This window comes from Choloepus didactylus, chromosome 18, assembly GCF_015220235.1.
Source record: "Choloepus didactylus isolate mChoDid1 chromosome 18, mChoDid1.pri, whole genome shotgun sequence".
NCBI lineage: Eukaryota > Metazoa > Chordata > Mammalia > Pilosa > Megalonychidae > Choloepus > Choloepus didactylus.
This window is the reverse complement of record NC_051324.1, coordinates 56,275,238-56,297,953: the sequence shown is the minus strand read 5'-3', so window position 1 is coordinate 56,297,953 and position 22,716 is coordinate 56,275,238. Positions and strand designations below refer to the sequence as shown.

General features: G+C 44.1%; 1 protein-coding gene across 3 annotated transcripts in view; it reads right to left on the bottom strand.

Annotated features, from left to right (window-relative positions):
* TEX2 (testis expressed 2) overlaps window positions 1-22,716 on the bottom strand; it is a 116,165-nt gene that overhangs the window by 13,184 nt on the left and 80,265 nt on the right. For all 3 annotated transcript variants that reach the window (XM_037807874.1, XM_037807875.1, XM_037807873.1), the window contains exons 6-8: window positions 15,119-15,265; window positions 10,103-10,202; window positions 606-738 (exon numbers count right to left, since the gene is read on the bottom strand). In XM_037807874.1, coding sequence (XP_037663802.1) covers window positions 606-738; window positions 10,103-10,202; window positions 15,119-15,265 — 380 coding nt within the window. The remainder of the gene's footprint in view (window positions 1-605; window positions 739-10,102; window positions 10,203-15,118; window positions 15,266-22,716) is intronic.

Here is a 22,716-nt window from a genome sequence, read left to right as displayed (position 1 = left end):
TGTTTTCCTGTCATTGTACTGTTCATTCCATGCAAAGAGGCTAAAGATGTGAGAATCACAAAGAGAGGAATTTACTAAGCAAATCCATATTATATTATTTAGGGAAAATGCTTTTCAGAACACTTTAGGAAAACCCATTTGGCTAAAAAAATCGAACACCTAATTACAAATAATTCTGCCTTTGTGATTACAGCAGATAGGTCCTCTATGGACCTTAGTTTAGTCCACACATTGCAGTTTGTGGTTGAAAACTGAAGGTGTTTTTTAAGCGACAATTCTCTTCATAGAGCACTTTATGGCTCAGACAAGCCTCCCCGCTTGTCTGAGTGGGTGATGCTTTCTGGGTAATGGATACTGGGTGACCCACTGCCAGCACCGTGATGGGAAGGTGCTGCAGCAGCTGAGCAGAAGTGAACACTGTCCGCCCACTAGGAATGAAACTAGGAAACCATTCCCTTACACAATCTCTGGTCCAGAAGCATTAAAACAGAAGCTCACTCAACCTTCAGGGGCTGCTACACATCAAACCTGCTTCTCTAAAGCTGGACAGAGAGGTTGCTTCCCCAGGGTTGGATTTCATTTAGTAAGTTCATATGGCCCCTTACCCTTCTTTGCCAATTTCTCCAACCTTCAGGGCTTCAACAAGAGGCTCTTTACCTAGTTTGGTCAGATTCATTTTGGTCTCAAGAGTCATCAGAAAGGACCCATTGTAGGACATTTCCAAATTGATCCAAAGTCCTGGAAAAATGGTGAGAAAACAGAAGTTAGTTTTATTTTTTACCCCAAAACATGACTAAAAATGACAGTATAAAAATTTTAAAACATCTAACTAGCCATCATATTGAAAGTCTATAAACTATCTGTACCACTCATACATGTAAAAAGAGGACTGTGAAAGAGCTTATGTAACCAATGCAGTTGGATAACACTGTGAAAGCTTCTGGAAACGGGTTCAAGAGATGCTGGCGTTCCACTCTCCATTAAAATGGTCACAGTGAATGTGCAACAAGTTAGCACTGGAAGGGTACTATCTTCTGGTTTCTCCTTACATTTAGGTAAGAAAAAACACTCCCTGCAGAAGGAAAGAGCTTGACTCAGGGTAGAGTCAGACTAAGGTCTGCTGATTCCCAGCCAGTAACGAGGCAGAAGAGAAGTACAGAGACTTCACTGCAGGTTGGGTTATCCTTTAGACACATGTGAGAACCACTGTTGTTCTTAAAACTATCTGGTGGAGAAGGGGGCAGAGAAAATGGTTCAGATTTAGCTTGGTCTGATAGGGATAGTGACAAAAACCTTGAGAAAACCCCTTTCTTTCTGGGAATGGCCTAGTGATGGAATCAAAATAATTAAATTTTGAGTCCCAGGATTATCCAGATAAAGTTGGGTAATCCCATCGTACCTTAGTTTAAAAACTTATTCCCTTGAAAGACACTAATGCCAATGAGATCACATCTAATAGGCTTTTAGTTTTGTGGAATTTCACTGGGATGACCCACTGTCAGAAGTAATCTAAAATGCAAACAGGACTCAGGTTACCACCCTCTTTGACTAGAAGATTCTATGATTTGGCAGGTAAGGCAGGCTACACTGTGAGTTTTCAGACTCAGAGTTCCATAATACCTCACAGATTTTCAATCAAAATGTGATCCTTCAAGTGGCTGTTTAAATGTTAATAAACTTATATAGATCCTCATAAGATAAATGACTACATCTAAAAGGAAGCAGGAAATTAATCTGAAATGAGTGTTCATGCACAGCCACATTTTTAAGCAATTACAGTAAATGACTCATCCTGTTTGGCCACCACCTCAAATAAAAGCTTAGCTTAACCTCAAGAAGCACTCATGGTATAATCCCTCAGTAAAGTTAGATATCTTCCATTTTGTTTTCAACAAATTCTTTTTGTTATAATTGAAGATAATTATTTTCTATAAATAACCTGGAGACCAGTTGTGATTTTTTTTTTTGGCAGCAACACTCACAAAACTGCTTTATTTCTCGATTACATTAAGCAGTTAAAAATAATTAATTAGCTTTTTCTTTAAAGATTCTGTGCCAGTTTGAATGCATTATGTCCCCCAAAATGCCATTATCTTTGATGTAATCTTGTGTGGGCAGACATATCAGTGTTGATTAGACTGTGATTATTTGAGTGTTTCCATGGAGATGCGACCCACCCAACTGTGGGTGATGACTAACTGGATAGTTTCCACAGAGGTGTGGCCCCGCCCATTCAGCATGGGCCTTGATTAGTTCATTGGAGCACTATAAAAGCTCAGACAGAAGGAGGGAGCTTGCTACAGCCAAGAGGGACACTTTGAAGAACGCACAGGAGCTGAGGGGGGAAGCTGGAGCTAAGACAAACATTTTTGAAGACGGCTGTTGGAAGCTGATGCAGACATTTTAGAGAAAGCCATTTTGAAACCAGAACTTGGAGCAGACACCAGCCATGTGCCTTCCCAGCTAACAGAGGTTTTCCGGACACCATTGGTCATCCTCCAGTGAAGGTACCCAATTGTTGATATTTACCTTGAGCACGTTATGGCCTTAAGACTGTAACTGTGTAACCAAATAAACCCCAAGCTGATCCATTTCTGGTGTTTCACATTCTGGCAGCATTAGCAAACTAGACCAGGTACTGTCACTGGGACTAAAGGGCACATCTGCTTTAGTAAAGACATTTACTTGCTCTTAGTAGAAAGGGGATTGGGGCAAAAAGCTATATTTTAATACAGACTTTAAACTCAACATAAAAGAACATTAACAAAGAAGTTATTATTCTTGTTGATTAATAGTTCAGCTTTATTTAATTTGAGAATCAACAGATTCAAAACTACCTGGGTGCTATATGGGTATTCAGATGTAATCATGTCTTTGGAAAATCCTAGTGGGAATTTTAATAAATATGTATTGCCTTTGAACATTGTCATTTTTAAGGCACCAGATTTTTTTTTTTAACTTCTTATAAAATGGAAGGTTTTGTTAGTTGGTCTTTTTAAAATGGGGGAATATGGTTATAGGTTTAGTAAACTGCTGGCTCACACCCCAGTCAAGTGGACCTGCCCCCCCACGTGTGGCCCAGGAGCCGAGACCATGAGGGGTGTGGGCCCCAGACTGGAAGTCACTTGCCATCTGTGCATCTGTCTCCTTGCTGCACAGTGGCACAGGCACCTCTTCAGGGGACTGCTGTGTCTGACCTGTGCTTAGGCACTGGCCTCATCCCTTTCTCTGCCACTGCCAGCTCCACTTCCACACTCCAGGACTCCATGCTCCAGCCCAGCCTCCTGCTGTTGCCCGGGCAGCCGGGGGCCAGTCCAGAGGGAGCCGCAGGGCCGGGAGGCAGGGGACCACCAGACAGCCCGGCCTGGGCCTGGCAGGAGGGGAGGCGATCTGCTTTTCACACTACTGCATATGTTCCACAAGGCCCACCTGCAGAGCTGTGCTCAGTCCTGGCACTCAGTGAACATGTGAAGGAATCAAGGATGGTTTGAGAACTTTTAAAAACAGGTATCAATGGTAAATAAATACTCCAACAAATTACTCTAATATAACTGACATTCTTGCATTCAGTCGAGGGCAAGGAGACTATTTTAGCATTAGGTGCGAAGAAAAACTTGCTTTTGTGACAATGATGAAGCAGGCAAAAAGCTCCTTGAAAACTGGCACAGACGCAACTCAGAGTCAGGACCAACTGGTTATGCCACAGACGAGTCAGGAGGCTCCACCTTGAGTGATTGGAAAATGATGTGAACACTTACTAGAAAGGCTGTCTTTCTGTTGGGGATAGATGGAGCAACAGTGTGAACGGGGACACCTCTGAGCTGAACGCCATGAAGCTAGATGAATGTAGTACAGTCTTTCTTTTGTGCTCTTGACAAATGCTAAGACTTTATTGTGAGTCATTTAACATGTTGCCTTCTATAGACATCTGCTCTTGGCAGTGCTCAAAGACAAAAAACAAGAAGTCTAGGAGCAGGACAATTTTGATGCTTTTATATAAATAGGAGGAAGGCAGTCAGCCCTGAAAGGGTCTCTGGAAAGGGGGCTGGGGGCAGGAACACAAAGCACCTCCTCTACACAAGGTGTCCCCAGGTTGAAAGGACATCCCGTGGTGAAGGGTGGCGACTGGTTATCCATGAGCCCCTTTAAAACCGGCAAATTATTTGGCAACACTGGCAACACAACCGGCAATGAGAACATAAGCTGCTTTAGTCAGGCTTTGAGCAAGGACCTGTATGCAGTTTGGGTGGCTGTTTTTCTATCTCTGCTTCATGAGGGGAGTAGCCGTTACCACCACTACGCAGAGGGCTACTGGGCAAAATGTACCCCTTGTTCCACCCACAGATATTCATTGAGTTCTTAATGCAAGACAGCAGAGCTCAAGACACCGAGGTGAACCCCTGCCCTCAAGGCGTTCATGCATGAAGATGGAAGATGGACGCCACTGTGGCCCTGGTGCATGAGGCCACCTAAGGTAACGCACATGTCCTGGGGCGTGTCTCAGAGGCAGGAAGGAGCCTCAACCAGAACCCAGGTCCTCCTGCCTTCTCCCTGGTGCTCTACTGACCAGACCCCCACGGCCTCAGTAACAGTGCTGCTGTGGCCATAGGCATCTAGTAATTTCACTTGGCAGTTCATGGGTTTATTACTATTAAAACAGCTAAAAGGCACCTTCTCCAAATAGGCTTACCAGGGCACCTGCCACTTGGAAGGCACTGAGAGAACCTAAAGGCTTGCTTGCCTGAGCTTGTCCTCCCAGTATTTGCACCTCCATTTCCCCTGCCTGTCATTAACAATGGCTGCCTTCCACTCTGAAAATCAACACTTGGCATACGAGAACCTACTTAAACTGGGACGTTTGATAACATAGTGCCAAGAACAGATGTTTGAGTCATTCCACTCTTAAAAGGAAAACGTACCAGTGATTGCTTTGCTCCTGGCAAACAGACTGCTGCCACATTGCACATTCAGATACCCTAGAAAATTAGCAATTCCTTGTATGTGGATGTGTCTTTTAGGACAGATGCCATTTTCAGCTTTGTCTACCTGTAACTGTTCTCTGAAATAGCGCTCTGCCTCTTCAAGGTTGACACTTGTCACAAATCAGAGTCCCCTCTCCCCCACCCCACCTATTTCCACAAAACGTCTGTTTTCCATCTCCAACATGCTCTGGTTGGCATGTGAGTGTGCAACTCCTGCCAGCACTGAGCTCTACAGCCTGGCCCTGCCTTGGCTCCCAGACCCAGATGGTCCACGGACACTGCAGCTGCTCTCCTAATGCCGGCTCGTGAAGAGGGTGCCAGAGGGTCAGGGAGGACAGGGTCGGACTCTGGTTCCAGATTTCTGCAATACTCAGTTGGCACAGTGACTTCTGCCTCAGCACTGCGGTTAAGGCCCCGAATACAAGAACAGAGAGAGGATGCCGCACAGTCACAGCCTAGGGCATCTCTGAAGACAGACAAGGCTCCTATTTCTCTGGGACCTTCAGTTGAAATGTGGGTTGCTATTTGGGTATATTGAAACAAGGCAAAACCAGGCTACTGCAGCCTTGAATGTGTGCAGCAAACGTCCTGAGGACTAAATGAATTAGTCTAAGCTGGAGGAGGCCCAGCCCGCATCTTTGGTCCCTTCTGACCTGCCAACACACCCAGAAGCACTGCTCTATGGCCTTTGTGGCAGGAACAGAAGATGAAAACCTGGCCGACAGAAGAGGGTCCCCTCTGAGCCCCTTCGGGAAGCTTTTACCAATAACAAAGCTTTGTAGCAGTAGCAGCAGCAGCTACCATTTACTTATGACTTATTACATGCCACAGAGGGCTCTCTGAGCACTTTATATGTAACATTTCATCCCCACCTCAACCACACAAGGCAGACACTACTGCCACCCCCACATTATGGATGAGGAAACTGGGGTATAGAGAGGTTAGTAACTTCCCTGAGGTATCACTGCTGGACAGTGAAAAAGCAGGGCCCAAATGCAGGTGGCCTGGCCACAGAGCTGCAGAGTCAAACTGCCCCTCTGCCCATGGGCCTCGGTTCTGCATTTAAAACATGACAGGGTCCGGCCAGGTGACTGATTGCCCTTTCGAGTCTAAGTAGTCAATCTGCTAGAGTCCTTAAATTAATTTTTATCTGTATGAAAAAAGATTAAACGAATGTACCAAAACATTAGCCCTGCTACCTCTGAATGGTGGCATGATGAACAACATTTTCCTCTTTACCTTTTCTAAATATTTCAGTTTTCCCCACAATGAGTATTTGTTGAATGAATAAGAAACATTACCTTAACAGAGTTAATAAAACAACTGGAAAGAGCCAGCTGAGAGGGATGGGTCTGGTGACCTCAGAGGACAGGCCCTGGAGACTGCAACCCAGGCAGGAAAGAGGAGTGGGAGAAGAGGCCAGTCTGAGGCAGGGAAGTCCCAGGTGCCTCCAGGTGGCCTGACTCCAAATACCCTTCGTGGTTAGAGGTGTGTGTTAAGCAGAGAGGGTTCGGACCTAAGGCAGGGGGTGCCCAGTCGGTTTCCACCGGAGAGAGTGCTTCTCCATCTTCCAGCCACTTACTGTTGGTGGGGCATGAAGACGCTGTGGGAAAGGTGGTTGTTTCACCTTATTCTATACTAGAAATTAGTCTCATGTCTAGAACTTGGATGGACTGACGGGGGCCAAGGCTCATGTGCAATTTCCTTCAGATTGTTCCTTTTAACAGTACAGCCATGAAAGCTGAGCATGGAGGGATCTACTGGACGCCAGAGCCCCCACATTCTAAACTCCTCAACACGGCAGCAGCAATAGAGGCAACAATAATAGCTAATACTTAGATAGCATTTGTCACGCTCCAGATGCCATTCTAAGTGCCCTTTATGCACTAACTCATTTAATCCCCATGGTAAGTCTGTAAAGCAGGTGCTATTAGTGTCCCTATGTTGCAGATGAGAAAACAGAGGGCAGGAAGGTTAAGGGTGCCATCTGAGTGCACAGAGCTGTAAACTGGCAGCCTAGCTGCAGAGCTGGTATTCAGGACCACCACTCTCTATTGCCTCAAGAAGAGCACCCTCCTGTCCTCACCCTAGGATGGAGCAATCCAATCAGCGCTGGCCTGAAAATCCCTCCTAGGCCATGTCCCTCCAACACAAAAGCAGATTAGGAAACATGAAAAAGGGAGGGGGGGATTGGCTCCCATGGGAGATAGCTCTCCTCAGTGCTGTTTAAAGCCTTATTCATTCTGGGTTGCATTTCCCTTGGAGGTGAGTTTTCAGTCAGTTTCAGCAAGTTACCCCAGATTTTAAATTCCCTAAAAGGAAAGGTTTCTGTTAGAGAGACGGGATCCAAAACACACATTTCCTTCATGTTCGATTCTGTTTTACCATCACATGCAACTTTTGCAGACCTGGAAAAAACCTAATTTAATCAAACTTTTAAAACCCACAGGCTTCTCCCCACTATGTGGGATCTGACTCCCAGGGGTGTAAATCTCCCTGGCAATGTGGGATATGACTCCCAGGGATGAATCTGGACCTGACATCGTGGGATTGAGAACATCTTTTCGACCAAAAGGGGGAAGCGAAATGAAAATAAATAAAGTTTCAGTGGCTGAGAGATTCCAAATGGAGTCAAGAGGTCACTCTGGTGGACATTCTTATGCACTACATAGATAACCCTTTTTAGGTTTTAATGTACTGGAATAGCTAGAAGTAAATATCTGAAACTGTCAAACTGCAACCCAGTAGCTTTGACTCTTGAAGACGACTGTATAGCAATGTATACAAGGAGTGACAGTGTAATTGTGAAAGCCTTGTGGATTACACTTCCTTTTATCCAGTGTAGGGATGGATGAGTAGAAAAATGGGGACAAAAAAAACTAAATGAAAAATAGGGTGGGGGGGTGATTTGGGTGTTCTTTTTACTTTTTTTTTTTAATTCTTATTTTCACTTTTTCTGTTACAAGGAAAATGTTCAAAAAATAGATTGGGGGATGAATGTACAACTATATGATGGTACTGTGAACAACTGATTATACACTTTGGTTGATTGTATGACATGTGAATATATCTCAATAAAACTGAATTAAACAAAACAAAACAAAACAAAACACCCCACAGACTTTATGTCTTTATCTTTCCTTTCTTTAGCAACATTTTCTCCATTGTTACATAAACAGGCAGATCTCTAAAACTTAAGCCTTAACAGGATTAAAAATGGGCGAAGTTTTTTGTTTCTATAGTGACATATCTTACCATAGCTCCTGTCCTAAAGAAGCCAGAAAAAAACTCAAGACTTAGGGGTCTGGTGAATTTTACTCAAAGCCCAACCAAAGCTGCCCATGAGGCTGCAGAGTTCAAAGCCAGAGGGATGCCTCTTAGCTGCAAAGCCCAGCTTTAATCTGGCTTCCCTCTCACAGGAAATGTCTACTAATTCAATAAACGACAGGCCTGAAATAAAACACAGCTAACACATTAGAAAATAGAGCATATACACGTATTATGTACTTTCTCATGAATCCCAACTTGCAAGAGTTTTATGTTAGCTTGTCATTTAACAGCTTGTTACAGGTCTAATCCTGAAGAGGCAAAGAGCCAAGGGCAGTAGGGAGCCCATCCGAGTTGGAAGAAAGAAGGCCCCCTGAGGTGGAGATCCACTTATTCTGCAGTTAACACACAGATGATGCATCTTTTAAAATCTTTGCAAAGGATTAAAAGAATTCTAGCTACACTGAATTGTACCCATGAAAGTAGTTAAAACGGCAGATTTTGTGTTATATGTTACCACAATAAAAGTAATAATAAAGAACTCTAGCTAAACTATTTGCAAAGAATCTAAATCTTTTCTAGTTTTGCTCTCAGTCAACCAGAAGTTAACCAAACCCAGGTGTAGACGTAATGAAAGGGTTGCAGGTGCACTCGACATGCAACTATTAGGTAGACTCCTGGATTTGCAAATCATGCTCTGGTCTGTCTGTCTCGGAAATCGACGTGATTTTAAAAACAAGGAAATATGGGCTTGTGGTATTGCTAGAGAGGTTTGCTAGAGCTGCTGACTGCAGGGCAAAAACATCTCTTTGTATTTACCTCAAATGTACACAATAGAACATGCTTTCATTAATATAGCCATACAGAGATAAAGGTAGCTCCTATAGTCTACAAGTTTTACAAAACATTTATTTCAAAACAAATATCCCTCTCTTGGAAAATTGTAACTATTCTCTCCCCTACCTTGTTCACAAGTTTTCCAGGAAAGACATAAATATTGTCAGTGGAAAAAGGCTCACTTGGAAAGAAGTCAGTTGCTTCCATGATGGTGAGACCTTTTCCTGGTCCCAAGGGCCTACCTGGCTCACTCTTTTCACCAAACTCCCGTGTACTAAATTTTCCCTGTCAATATGTCCTTTTAAAACCACATACGAAATACATACATATCTTTACATCATAATTTTATTTAACTCTTTTTCCATTCTAATCAACTTTTCCTACACCTACAAGAGTAGGCATAAATATAATGTTAGCAGCACTAAAAATCAAATCTGAGAACTTTCCTTCAGCAGCTGTCTTACTCTCAAAATACTGCCTTAGAATGTCTTCATTTTTCAAACACTTACTGAGCTTCTAATAGGAATGGCAAGGATATAAAGATGCAAAATACGAAGATCAAAGAGTGCAATCCAGAAGTGGGGTCAACGTAAAGATGTGAATATGTAATAGTGGGAGAGGCTCCTGGGAAGGGTCCAGAGCAAATGCACATGTAGGGCCAGTAGGGTGAGTGGGGCTGAAATCCAGTCCACTGCTTCACAACCCAGCAAGGGCTGCAGCCACTCAAGACAGGTGCTGTTTTCTAAGTTGCACAAAAGCCTAGCTCCCATCAGTTGGCATGTGGCCTCTTTGGGCTGGAGGAGGACCTAATAAGGATCCAAGAGACTGGAAGGATTAGGAGGGGGAGCCCTACTAAATTCCCCATCATTTTAAGACACTCAACATAAAATAGGATGGTTTAAAAAAGCTTCCAACCTACTTCAAAGACAAAGTCTTGTTACTAAAGCCACAGCAATGCAAACATCTGAATATTCACATAAACGGTCAGTTCCTCTTTAGAGCCAGTTAAGAGTTACCTTGATGATCAACATAAGGCTTGAAGGCCTGAAGGATTTTTGGCACAGCCACCCCCATGTCAAGTTCCGTCAAAGTTAGCTCATTCATAAAGTAGGGGAGCTGGAGAAAAGAAGTAAACAATGAATGAGACACATTAGTAACTTGTAAAAACGATAAGCTAAGTTAGAATTCAATATTCTTTTGGAGGGAATGGTGTTCAAGGTTTTGGGGACACAACATTCTCTCAGCCAAAACATACTGAGCATATACCACATACGGGGCATCACAGTGCAGACACAGCTGTGAACAAGTCAGGCAAGTTCTTCGCTCTCATGGGGTTTATACTGAAAAGGCAGAAAGGTGAGCTGACAAATAGTTTCAGTGCGTGATTAGTGCTACAAAGAACATAAAAGTGGGTAATGGGACAGAGGGAGCCTGGGGCAGGGGTGGAAGGCCTACTTTGGCTCAGAAGGTCGGGGATTTGACTAAGGACCTGCCTGTGGAGAAGGAGCCAGCCAAGCTGGCTAGATTAATAACAGGGTTGGCCAAAGTATGGGAAGATGGAGCTCTCCTAGACTGTGAGGGGGGAATATGAAATTGTGAAAACCTATCTGATAGGCAAACTCACAACGTGTATTAAAATCCTTGAAAAACCCCACCCCCTTACCCTGAGCTGGACAGCCTCCCTTTGCTCCTCTGGACCCACATGCCACCGTCGTCCTGCCAGCTGGCCTATGTGAACCCCTCTGGTGGCTCTTCTGCCCCCTGGACTCTGGTTGGGATTGGCCAATGGGATATGCCCCAGCAGGGGAAGGAAGCATGTGTGTGGAGAAGAGTGCTGTGACAGCATCTGACCCCTCCCTGAATCCCTCCATGGAATGCCATACCCCGTCAGGCAGGCAGCCCCTCCACACAGCCCCCCTGCGTCCTGGGAGTGGTAGTAGCTTCTCCCTGCTGCCAGCTCTGGGGTGCTGGTCTATCCCTTTTGGTCTCTCTACACCAGCCACGCCTATATAAATCTCTCCCCTTGGGTGATCGCACTTGTGTGTACATCTGTTTCCTCCTAGGAATCTGAATAATACAGACCCCCAAATCTATCAGGGGTAATTTACTCTAAGGAAATAATATAAAAGTACAGGATAATGCTTAGAAATTCCTACCACCCCTCAAGATTATAGAATTAATCCTCCAACATTTCCGCCTACTGGATTTGTGTATGTCTTTGGGTTTTGTTTTGTTCAAATATTTAGTCCATTCAGAATTTTAATGAAATATGTAAAATATAGATCCAACTTATTATTTTCTCCAAGTGGCTAGTCAGCTGCCCCAACCTATTTATTGAGCAACCAATCCTTTCCCTACTGATCTGGAATGCTACCTTTGGATACCAACGCCCCACTCTACCAGGGTCTGCACCAAGCACTCTTTTTCTACAGCTTTACTGTAGCTTTATAATCTATTTTGAAGTCTGCCAAGTCCTTTTCTTTTCTTTTCCCTTAGAATTTTCCCAGTTATTTTCACAAGTATTTTTCCAGTTGAACCTTACAATAATTTTGTAAAACTGAGAATTAAGAATATTTTTAGAAATTAAATATATGCTGAATATTTCCCATAAAATGAGGTAGCATCTAGCTGGGCGTGGATTTCCCACTTAAGCTGGCTGGACTACTTCAGTTGTATCTTTGTAGAGAAACTTAAACACTTTCAGGATTCACCAGTCTTCTGATTTTTTTCACCAGTTTCAACTTTGTCTCTGACTTTTTTGGAGGATAGGGGTGGGATGGAGGGGTTACTTGAAAGAGATGATGATGCTTGTAATGGACAAAATCTGAGTATAAACAGTGTCCACATGTGCATTTTTGAATTGGTGGCTGTTTATTTGGAAACCCTTTTCCAAAGAATCAAGGTTAGAAATGGTAGTTGGCCTCCTATTCAGCCTACAAAATGCTACTTGGCCAAGAATGTGACCAAAATCATGCACACCTGTCAGTGCTTTCCTCTATTATGGTTATTCCAAACCCCATTATTTTGGGAGCATACAGAGTTAGAGAGACTTCTGGGGCCTGGCCAGGGAATGGCACCACTTCCAATGGTGTTTCTATGGGAACATGAGTCTGACATGGAGCCACAGGGAGCAAGTATAGAAACTGTCCTTTCCCCCCACCCCCTCCCACTCTACCCCAAACCTGCACCCTGTAGTCCCCACAAGGACAAAGGAAGGACCTAAGACATAGGACCTCATATAGAGGAGGGGCTAAAGGACTGAGAAAGACTTGGCAGGAGTGGGGGTGGGCCCAAATTACCATAAGCAGAATGGGGAGGGAGACCAGCAGGGCCTGATTCCTACCTATTCACCTGTCTGTCAAACCCCAAGATTCTAGACCATCTCTAAATCCTCCCCCACCACACATACCCCTCCTTGTTTAGGTCTCAGACCTCAGTCAACTCTTCTGGACTGGGCCCTAGGGCAGCCTCTTCCCAACTCAAGGGGAAGGCACAGCAAGGTCACTTCTTGTGTTCTTTACAACCAGAAATTCTTTTCCTCCCACCCAAAGGCACCATAGACACGAACCCAGCAGCACTTTCTCTACCCTCTTGGGTAAACCCAGCTGGGGACTAGACACTCCGGTGTATGGGACCTTCTCAGGTTGGTGGGTGCTAAGCTAGATGCTGTATGCAATAATGGCAGCACTTGCTGATGAGGGCATAAGAGGTCCATAAACCACGGAGGGCCCCAAGACGGTTTTCTAGTAGCTGGCCAAGGCCCAGAGTACACTTGCTGTTGGGGCAGAATCTCAGCTTGTTTTAAACTCCTCACTGTGCACCAGATATACACACAGGGCTGCTCTTTAATAACACGAGTCTTTATCACATGTGAAAGTGACAATCTGGGACTGCAGGGCAAGGCCAGCAAAGATTTCTCCATAGGTTGGGCCTTCAGGGGAAACCAGGAGACAGAAGACAGGAGATCTGAGTCATGGGAGGTGGCTTGGGCTCCCACAGGCACCACTTCTCTGTCCCCATTCTGGCTCCTGGCTGGCTGCTAACTACTACCCACTTATTACTAGTTTAAGGTATAGCTCTTCCCAGGGATACTTGGGTATTTGACGGTAGCAGATTTAGAATTTGGGTAATTTTCTATTGCCTCCCTGTTTATTTGATTGCCGAGGGTCCTCTAGGATCTGCAGGGCAGCAGCTCAGGTCAGGGGTGGAAGTTGTGGGGGTGTGCCGCGGCTGGCAATGGAGGGGATGCTGTGCCACTCTCACTTCTGAATTGCTGGTGCTGCTGGATCTAGCCCACATTTCTCCACTTAAACCTTTTGGTACTTCTACATCTCAAAAAACAAAAGGAAGTCTAAGCCTCTGAACTGCACAAGTCCATACCAACAGCAAAGGGGAAAAATGAAGGTAAAAGACGTCCCCTCATCTTCCTCTGGAATGAGGAAGCCCTCTATTCTCCACCAAGGGGACAGAGACTCCACAGACTTCTAGCTCCAGGGAGAAGAGTGGGATGCTCCTCTCTTCAAGTTCCTTTAGGAATGTGTGTAACAGGGAGCGTGGCATCCTGTCTGGAGTTCAAGCATGCCCCGCCTTTTGTCTCACACTGCCCGGAACTGCAGCCCTCCTACTCAAGGAATGGTCCAGGACAGTATCTGGGTAAAGAGAAGTGCCAGCAACATGCATCTGCCTTGACCTGGAAACTCAAGATCTCCACCCTTTTCCAAAAGGGGGAAGAGGTTTAGTGGGGTTTAGGGTGAATGCTGAACTCTCTTCTCCCAAGACAGAAGGGTCACTTCTCACTGCTTCGCTTCTAAGGAACTGGCTGGTAGAAGCAGGTTCAACCCATGTTAAGAACACAAACAGGCTGACACTTGTCAACAGAGTTTCCCCAAATCTCTGTCCTGAATTCTGCCTTGAAACCTGCTCCTCCAGCTCAAAAGGCAGTACCTCCTCTTCATCAGGGGCCACAGAGGGGATGACACTGGCTGCAACCAGCAGACAGAGCTAACAAGAGCATGGCTAAGCCAGAGAAAGCCCCTGTTCCTTACTCAAAGGAATGACAGACATCAAAGCAAAGCTTTACCATGCCCATATTTTCCTTCTAATATAATTTTACCTTAGCTCACAGTTCCCAAACCTGGAGTCTTTGAACTCCCTTGAGAGTGGAGGCAAAATTGTGCATCAAAGCACATTTTTCTAGGGAAATGATCCATAGGCTTCTGCTTCTCCAAGCCAACCATGACCTTTGTGATTCAGAACCACTGACGTGAGACCTGTCTATGTGAGCCCTTGGGGAAGATTCGGGGATCAAAGTTATTATTCCTACGCTGAGTCTTCATCAGGTCAAAATGTACTTCTCAATAACATAAGTGAGGTCTCTTGGTTGGCAAGAGTTATTTAATGACAAAGGAGTTATTTAATGACAACTGTGAGGGCACTTGATAGTTTAAACTCACTTCCCAAGGGGCCTGGATCAGCACCAGGACTGTTTCTTTAGCAAAGAGCCCCAAATAAAGCACCATCTGGCCCAAAAGTAAAGGTCAGGAACAAACACGTTTAGAGCTTAATGCTAACATTCCCAGCTTTGAGAGGGAAGACAACTTAGGAAAAGAGGTGTAAGTTGTCAGCTATGTTCCTCAGATTACAAACTGGCAGCCCAGACAACTGTGAGGCTAGGGGGGCTGCAGACACACAATTTAGGATCAGTGGTTACTTAAAGATAACGAAATTTTATACAAGACAAATCAGCCACATAAGCTCACATTTTACTAAACCAGATTTTGGATTCTCACCCAGAGTGGATAACAATGAGGGCAGCACAAGAGGAAAATAAATAGAAATGTTCACTAAGCCCCAGATGCAGTTAGCCATACGATCAAGTCACAGACCAGAAAGTTTTTTTAATAAAAACTCACTACCCTCATGTGTTCTATGTTTTAAAACCAAGTTATTTCTCACTTACAATGTAATGGTACAAAACTTCCAGAAATTAAGAAATGTGAGAAATTAGAAGCCTCTCATGGGGAAAACAATACCTTTATTTTGCTGAGTTTCATTTGGATTTTCTTAGACACCAGATCAGACCAGTATTTCTCGCCCAAGAAGTCCCAGAATATTCTTCCAAGCAAGGCATTCACCCAGGCTTCCTGTTCTTCATCCTCAGGGGGTGGAGCCTCTGGCAACTAGAAAAGAAAAGGGACCAAAATTAGTTGGAAAGCAGCTGGAGACCAAGATCGGGGCTTATTTTTACAAAGTCACTGAAGGACCGTCCCAACAGAGACGAGACCACGTGAGTCATACTTTTTCCCTATAAACTGCAAGTCCCGCATTACACTGATGAATAGAAAGAGGGAAAAACAAAAGCTGCCATCTTGGCTAAAACCTCCTCTTTGTTTATTTTGTCTTTCTACCAGTCTTCCTGTGAACCAGTTAAATATTTCACACAAATAAGTCAGCTAAATTGCCCTAGACCAAAAACCAGCTTGGTAGTAACATTCCGAATAATGACCTGTCTGATCAAATGCCCAGCCTACCTTTTTTCACAGCTAAGGCTCCGTGGACATGTAGTTGTCAAGCTGGTCCTAATCCAGGCAGAACCCAGTCTCCCATTACATTCAGCCTGATCCTTATGAGGTCAAGATTCTCTTGTGGATGGGAGAGGGTTTAAACAATCCTGATGCCTGGATCCCACCCCCAGAAATACTAAGGTATCAGGATTTTTAGGAGCTCCCTCGATGTTATAAGCAGGCAAAATGGAGAACCATAGCCCTGGATCAGAGACAGCTGCTCTCAAACCCTCTATGAAACTCCTACAATTGTTTTCACAAACCTCAGCTCAGTGACATAACTCAATCCTCATCTCCATTTGACTCCGTTCATCTGAAACATTTGTAGTGGCCAGTGTGTGAGGTGGGAATAGAGCAGACCCAAGGCTATTTATTAGACTCTGGACTCTTGCCTGGAAAGGGGCAGGGGTGGGGATGATGAAGAAGGGGTAGCAGCAGCAACATCCACGGAAGGTGCTGTGAGGTTTAAGTGGTTAGTGCTGGGAACACAGTTAGGGTTTGGTAAGGCAGTGGTGGGAGTTGTTCACTGACCACGCACCAGGCCTTGTGAGAGATTCTTTCTCGTGTTGCCTCCTTTACTAGAGAAAGACAGGGACTTTTACTTAAATTGTATAGATGAGAAAGCAGACTTGGAAACTTTCAGTGACCTGCCCAAGGCCCCTAGTTCATGAGCGTGGTTGACTGAGAACCTTTCTCCTGGTTCTCCACCTACTCTGTCTTGGGGGGTGCAGGAAGGGGGCTGTAACTGGCCCTTGGCAAGTCAGGCATCTCCCAATACTGAAGTCTTTAATCAGACCACAGTCTTACATAAACAACTGGCCTTGGAGAGACAAGACCAAAAGAACTAGAAATGCAGAAACCCCTTTCCTCCCTCTGTGGTTTATATAAACACATCCGTCCTGCCCTAACGGGCTGGATGCAGCCATAGCACACACAAGGTAGCCATACCCCAGATACTCTCATCATCTCTGTGCTCTGTGTGTGCGCTCACGCAGTGCTGACTCTTCCGGGCAGCTGCGACTGTGCTCACAGGACAGCTGTGTGTGCTTAGGCCAGTAGCCTAATAGGTTGCTGCACCTACAGGTCTGATTACTTGTGAGTACCCCAAAAGTCTGTGGCATGTAACTATGTGCAATTTTCCTGAAGGTCTAAGCCAGGTGAACCAGTTGCTGGGCATGAGCCTCGTGGACTGCTCAGCACCCACCTGTCCGTTGGTCTCGTCAGAGCTTTTGCTGTCTCTCTCTTTAGAGATCTGGGATTCACTTACATTTTTTCAATCACATCTTATTACATCCATGGGGAGATACTTTATGTTCTAGGAATCTTTCAAATTTGGGTATTTTCAAAGGTCTCCCTCATATATGTTGGTGAGTTTCATTAAAGACAGAACAGAACATAACACATGGATCTACCACATCCTTTTTAAGACTACATAGTATTCCATCTGTGCTTTTGTGGTGCCGTAACGCCTTTTGATATTGACCAAGGTATTTTCTCCCACCAGACCCTGACTGGAAGGTCAGGTGTCTGTGATCAGTGAACACTCAGTCGGGCCACAAGTTGTACATGTTTTTTGAATGACTTTTCTCTCTGCCTGAACATCTCCACCCCACCCCCGAGGGATCTGGTTCAATTGTTCTGAGATTCCTGTCTTTGAGTCACATCAGATTATCTAAACAGACTTCAGAGTGAACACTCATCCAAGGACAATGCCCTCCCGACTATCCAGGCAGGCAGGGCTAAACTGCTGCCCAACAGGGCACTGCTTATCTTTAGATTTGTAGGTTACAGAAAAGAGAATAGGTTACTCTTTCCCTTCTCAAGCAGGAGAAAAACTTTATTAATCTTTCTTTATAATCCCTAGTTATTCACAGGAGGAAACAAACAAAGCATATTTCGTAATTTATGTCCAAGCCAATGGCATATGATGGCGTAAACAGATTTCTGAAATAACTGACAAGCAGGTTGTTTTTTTACTTTTCAACAGTTCCTTTTTCTAATGCAAGCTTCACCCACAGACTCTCATTGGGAACAAAGAAAAAGCCAAGAGCAGCCACACACTGACAATGCATCAAAGAAGGTTTATGAACAGGATGTGGATTCAACAGGCTGCTAGGAAGAACTCATTTCCAATGAATGTCATAAAAATGTATCTGCTTCAAGAATAAATGTGCATACATTTCCTAATATTCCTGTTTGGCTGCAAGAAGAAATGTGAAAAGAATATTCATTTCACCACCTCAACTATGTACACACATTTAGAAATGGTAGCTTTCCAAAGACTACTGCCAAAAAGAAGTTTGGGGGGTTCAATGCTCTAAAGGTGAAGCAAGGCCATCATAAAGGTCTGAGTAGTTCTTGGGATATATTTTATTAAAAACTAACCCACAAAATAAAGTAGTACAGATTTACTTGATTTTGTGGTGTAATATTTCCAGCTACAAATGCGTAGGAGGATCAGCCCTCCTTTTTTTGTTATACACAGCCTAGTGCCTCCACTCAAGATTTGGCCACACGCAATCTGGCACCACAAAAGTTTCACAAAGGGCTGCCTGGTCTAGGAGAAGGCATAAAGGAAGAGCCTCCCCCCATGTTTGCTTGTTTCCCTCAATTATAAACCCAATACATAATCATTGTAGAAAACATTCAGAATCCTGTATGGGTTCTCATCTGATGACACCAAATACGTAGAATACCTTGTGATCCAGTTTACAGATAACCAGACAACTAGTGCCTCTACTAATGAGGGCAGGAATACACACACCCGAGGCAGCCTACATTATTTCTGAACATTTTGAAAAGGTCAGGGGAAGCATCCTGGCCTGAGCACCAGAGCCCTGTCCTGGAGGACTAGCGTACCACTGCCTTGCCGGGGGCTCTTTCTCCTAGGCAGGCCAGTTCTGGGCACACAGAACGAGTAGCCTCCCTGGCTGCCATGGCAATAGCAGGAGGAGGCTGCTCTCAGCAAGAGGTGGAATCTACACCCTCTCCTTGAGTCTGGGCAGGCCTCTATGACTGTTTTGACTAATAGAGTATGGTGGAAGTGACATCATATTACTTCCCAGACTAAACAGTAAAAGGCAAGACAGCTTCCGCCTGACTTCTTCTCTAGGGATGCTCTTCTTGGAATCCAGTTACCATGCAGAAGGAAATCCAGGCCACTTAGAGAAGAACTGGGGCCCCAGCCCTTGGGCCCAGCCTAGCTCCCAGTCAACAGCCAGCATCTACTTGCCAGCCATGTGAATAAGCCATCTTAGAAGCAGATCCTCCAGCTTCCAGTCCAGCTTCCCCACTTTTGAGGTTGTTTGTTATGCACCAACAGATAACTGGAGCAAATACCTACCTTACTGAAGACCATCTCAACCGTTATACCAGCCCGAGAGACAGGGCATGGCCCAGACATGCTTCAGATAGGCCAAGTGGAGGTAGGAGCCCAGCACTAAAGTTCATATGCTTTCTTCAAAGGTCTCTTTCAAAGACAGTTACTTCTATTTTCATACAATTCTGGCTTTCTGATTTCCCAGCCCATGGCACATTAGAATCATTAAATTAAAAAGGGCGAGAGTGGGAAGAGGGGGAGGTGGTCAAGAGAAAGCGAAGTAGAAGGACACCTACTAACAGCAGCCAGCTGACAACCGAGAGGAAATGCTGCAGCAACGGCAGTCTGGGAGCATCAGATGGGGGAGGGAAGGCCTTCTGACCAACCTCAGGAGCCCCTGTACTACCACAGGCCTGAATTTCCATTTATTCTTCATATTATCAAGAAAAGATTAAATCATCCCTGCCTGCTCTGCCTAAGGGGGTCAGAAGTGTAATGTGTTTTTAAAAGATTTTCATTGAGCCTTAGAAGAGGAAAAAAAATGTTCTGGTACTTAAAGGGGTAAGTATAAAGCATCTAGAAAAGTGGCTTGTCTTAGAGAACAGCCCTCACTGGCTGCAACGCTGGTAGAGGGGCTGGGCCATGGCATCAGCACCTCCCAAGCCCTGGATCCACCGGTTACACAGGCCCCAGTGACCACACACTATAAGCAGCACATATAACACATACTGAGGAAACTGAATGTTCTAAAAAAAAATTCTGTTTTTTTTAAAAATCAAGTGTCGTAATCGATAACTTTTTATGACAGTGTTCAGTTCCCCTCCTGGTTTTCCTGAGTCTGATCACAGCCCAGGGAAAGAGGGAATTTGGGGGGCAGAGGAGGGAAGGAGGAGTTCAGGAGTGATGAATAACAGGACATTTTGGGAACAGTTTTCTATTATCCCACTGTAGCCTAGAGGGAGTTCTACTGCCCACTCAAGCAGGTAACTTGATGGAGGCACTGGGTCGGAGGCCAGCAAAGGCATGTGGTCTTTTCTTGCCATGATAAGTTAAAGTAAGTTGGGTGAGTGGTTCAGGGACTCTTCTACACTGAAGAGGATCAGTGGAATGAATAAAGACCAATGACCAGCTGTGCTGGTTTGAAGCTGTTATGTACCCTAGAAAAGGCCACGTTCTTTTAATATATTCCTGTGCATGCAGACCTATTGTAGAGAGACCTTTTGGTTAGGTTATTTCAATTGAGAAGTGACCCGTCCCATTCAAGGTAGGTCTTAATCTTTTTACTGGAGTCCTCTATGAAGAAAATAAAAGAAAAAAGCCAAGAGAGCTCAAAGAGAAACACCCAGAGAAGCTCAGAGAAGAGGCCACTGGAAACAGAAGCTGAAAGCAACAACATCCAGGAGTGAAGGAGCAATGGATGCTGGCTATGTGCCTCGCTCTCTGACAGAGGAACCCCGGGTGCTAGCAGCCTGTCTTCAGAGTCCAGGTATCATCCTGCTGATGCCTTAGTTTGGACATTTTCATGGCCTTAGAACTGTAAACTTGTAAACCAATATATCCATTTCTGGAATATTGCATTCCGGCAGCTTTAGCAAACTGAAACACCAGCTAAGGGCGCAAAGAGGAAAGGAACAAATGCCTCCCAGTAAGAACAGAAATACAATCACTATAAGAAGTCAAACTCTTTTAGCAACTGAACATGAAAAACAGGCTGCACATTCCATAGGCTGTGCCTCGGAATGCTGGTGTGCAGTAGAGGAACGGAGGCCCTCTGGTTAAGCAAAGTGTTAGAAGGCAGTCAGGGCAAGACCAGGGTCTTGGAGTCTAAGATCAAGTGTTGCACACTCCATCACTTAGCAGCTATGTTATTAAGTTACTTAACTTCTGTGGGTCTCAGTTTCTCTATTTACAAAATGGAGAGCATCTCATCTAGTTTGCAGGACTACTAAATAGACTGGAGTAAATATATTAAAGGCCTAATAGAATTTGGCACATACCAGCTTATATAATTTATCTTATCATAAATGATATCACATCAATATCCAGTTTGTTATACTCTGGAAATGATGCTTGCTTAGGTAAGTCTTCAAAAGCACTGGATATAGTTGAGGGGTCTGAGAACTTGGGAACTCAACAGTTATTGAGGAATTAGACTTCCATTACTAACAATGTTGTAAAACTTCGCTACTGATCACCCAGTTGCTCAGGTCCAAACTCCAGGAGTCAACTTTAACTCCTTTCATCTCTCACAATCCACCTCTAAACCTTCAACAAATGCTGCCAGCTCTGCTTCCAGCACACATCCCAAACCCAGCCACTGCTCCCCTCCTGCTGCTACCACCAATTCTCAGCCCCAGCCTCCCACCCACTCATTTCCTCCTCCTGTCAGTGAATCACCTATCTTCTAAAACTTAGATCAATGTCACCCCTGTTCAAAACCCTCCCAGGAACTCCTCAAAATCAAATACTTCAGTGTTTCAAAGGATTTTGTCAAAAGGGTGAAAAGGCAACAGACTCAACAGGAAAAAAAAATAAGGATTTGATATCCAGAATATATAAAGAAATCCTACAATTCAACAATAAAAAGACAAATGACCCAATTTAAAAATGGGCAAAAGAATAGACATTTTTCCATAGAGGAAATATAGATGGCTAAAAAGCAAATGAAAAGATGCTCAGCTTCACTAGCTATTAGGGAAATGCAAATCAAAACCACAATGAGATATCTCACATCTATAAGAATGGCTGCTATTAAACAAACAGGAAACTACAAGTGTTGGAGAGGATGTAAAGAAACAGAACACTTATCCACTGCTGGTAGGAATGTAAAATGGCACAGCAGCTGTGGAAGACGGTTTGGTGGTTCCTCAGGAAGCTAGTATAGAGTTGCCTTATGACCCGGCAATCCCGCAACTCAGTATATACACGGAAGATCTGAAAGCAGGGATGTGAACAGACATTTGCACACTGATGTTCATAGCAGCATTACTCACAATTGCCAAAAGATGGAAACAACCGAAGTATCCATCAACAGGTGAATTGATAAATAAAATGTGGTATATAATATGATGGAATAGTATTCAGCAATAAGAAGGAATGAGGTTTTGAAGCATGCAACAACATGGATGAACCTTGAGGACACTATGTTAAGTGAAATAAGCCAGACACAAAAGAACAAATATTGTATGATCTCACTGATATGAACTAATTATAACATGTAAACTTAAAGATATAAAATATAGAATACAGGTTACCAGAATATAGAATGAGGCTAAAGAATGGGAAGCAGTTGCTTAATATGTGCAGAATGTTTAACTAGGTTGAACTTAAACGTTTGGAAATGGACAGAGGTGACAGTAGCGTGTGATTGTGAGAATAACTAACAGTACTGAATGGTGTGTGAATGTGGCGGAAGGGGAAAGTTTAGAGTCATGTATGTCATCACAAGGAAAGTTGGAGGTTAAAACATGGGAATGTATACCACAGTGAATCTTGTCGTGAACAAGGACTATGATTAACTGTACAAATATAAAAAAGTTCTTTCATGAACTAGAACAAATGTACAATGCCACTACAAGGAGTTAATAATAGGGGAGGGGGGTATATGGGAAAAATGTACCTATTGTAAACTATGGACTATAGGTAACAGTAATATCTTAATATTTTTTCATCAACAGTAACAAATGTACCACACCAATACTATGGGTCAGTAATGGGGGCAGGGATAAGGAGTATGGGAGGATTTGGG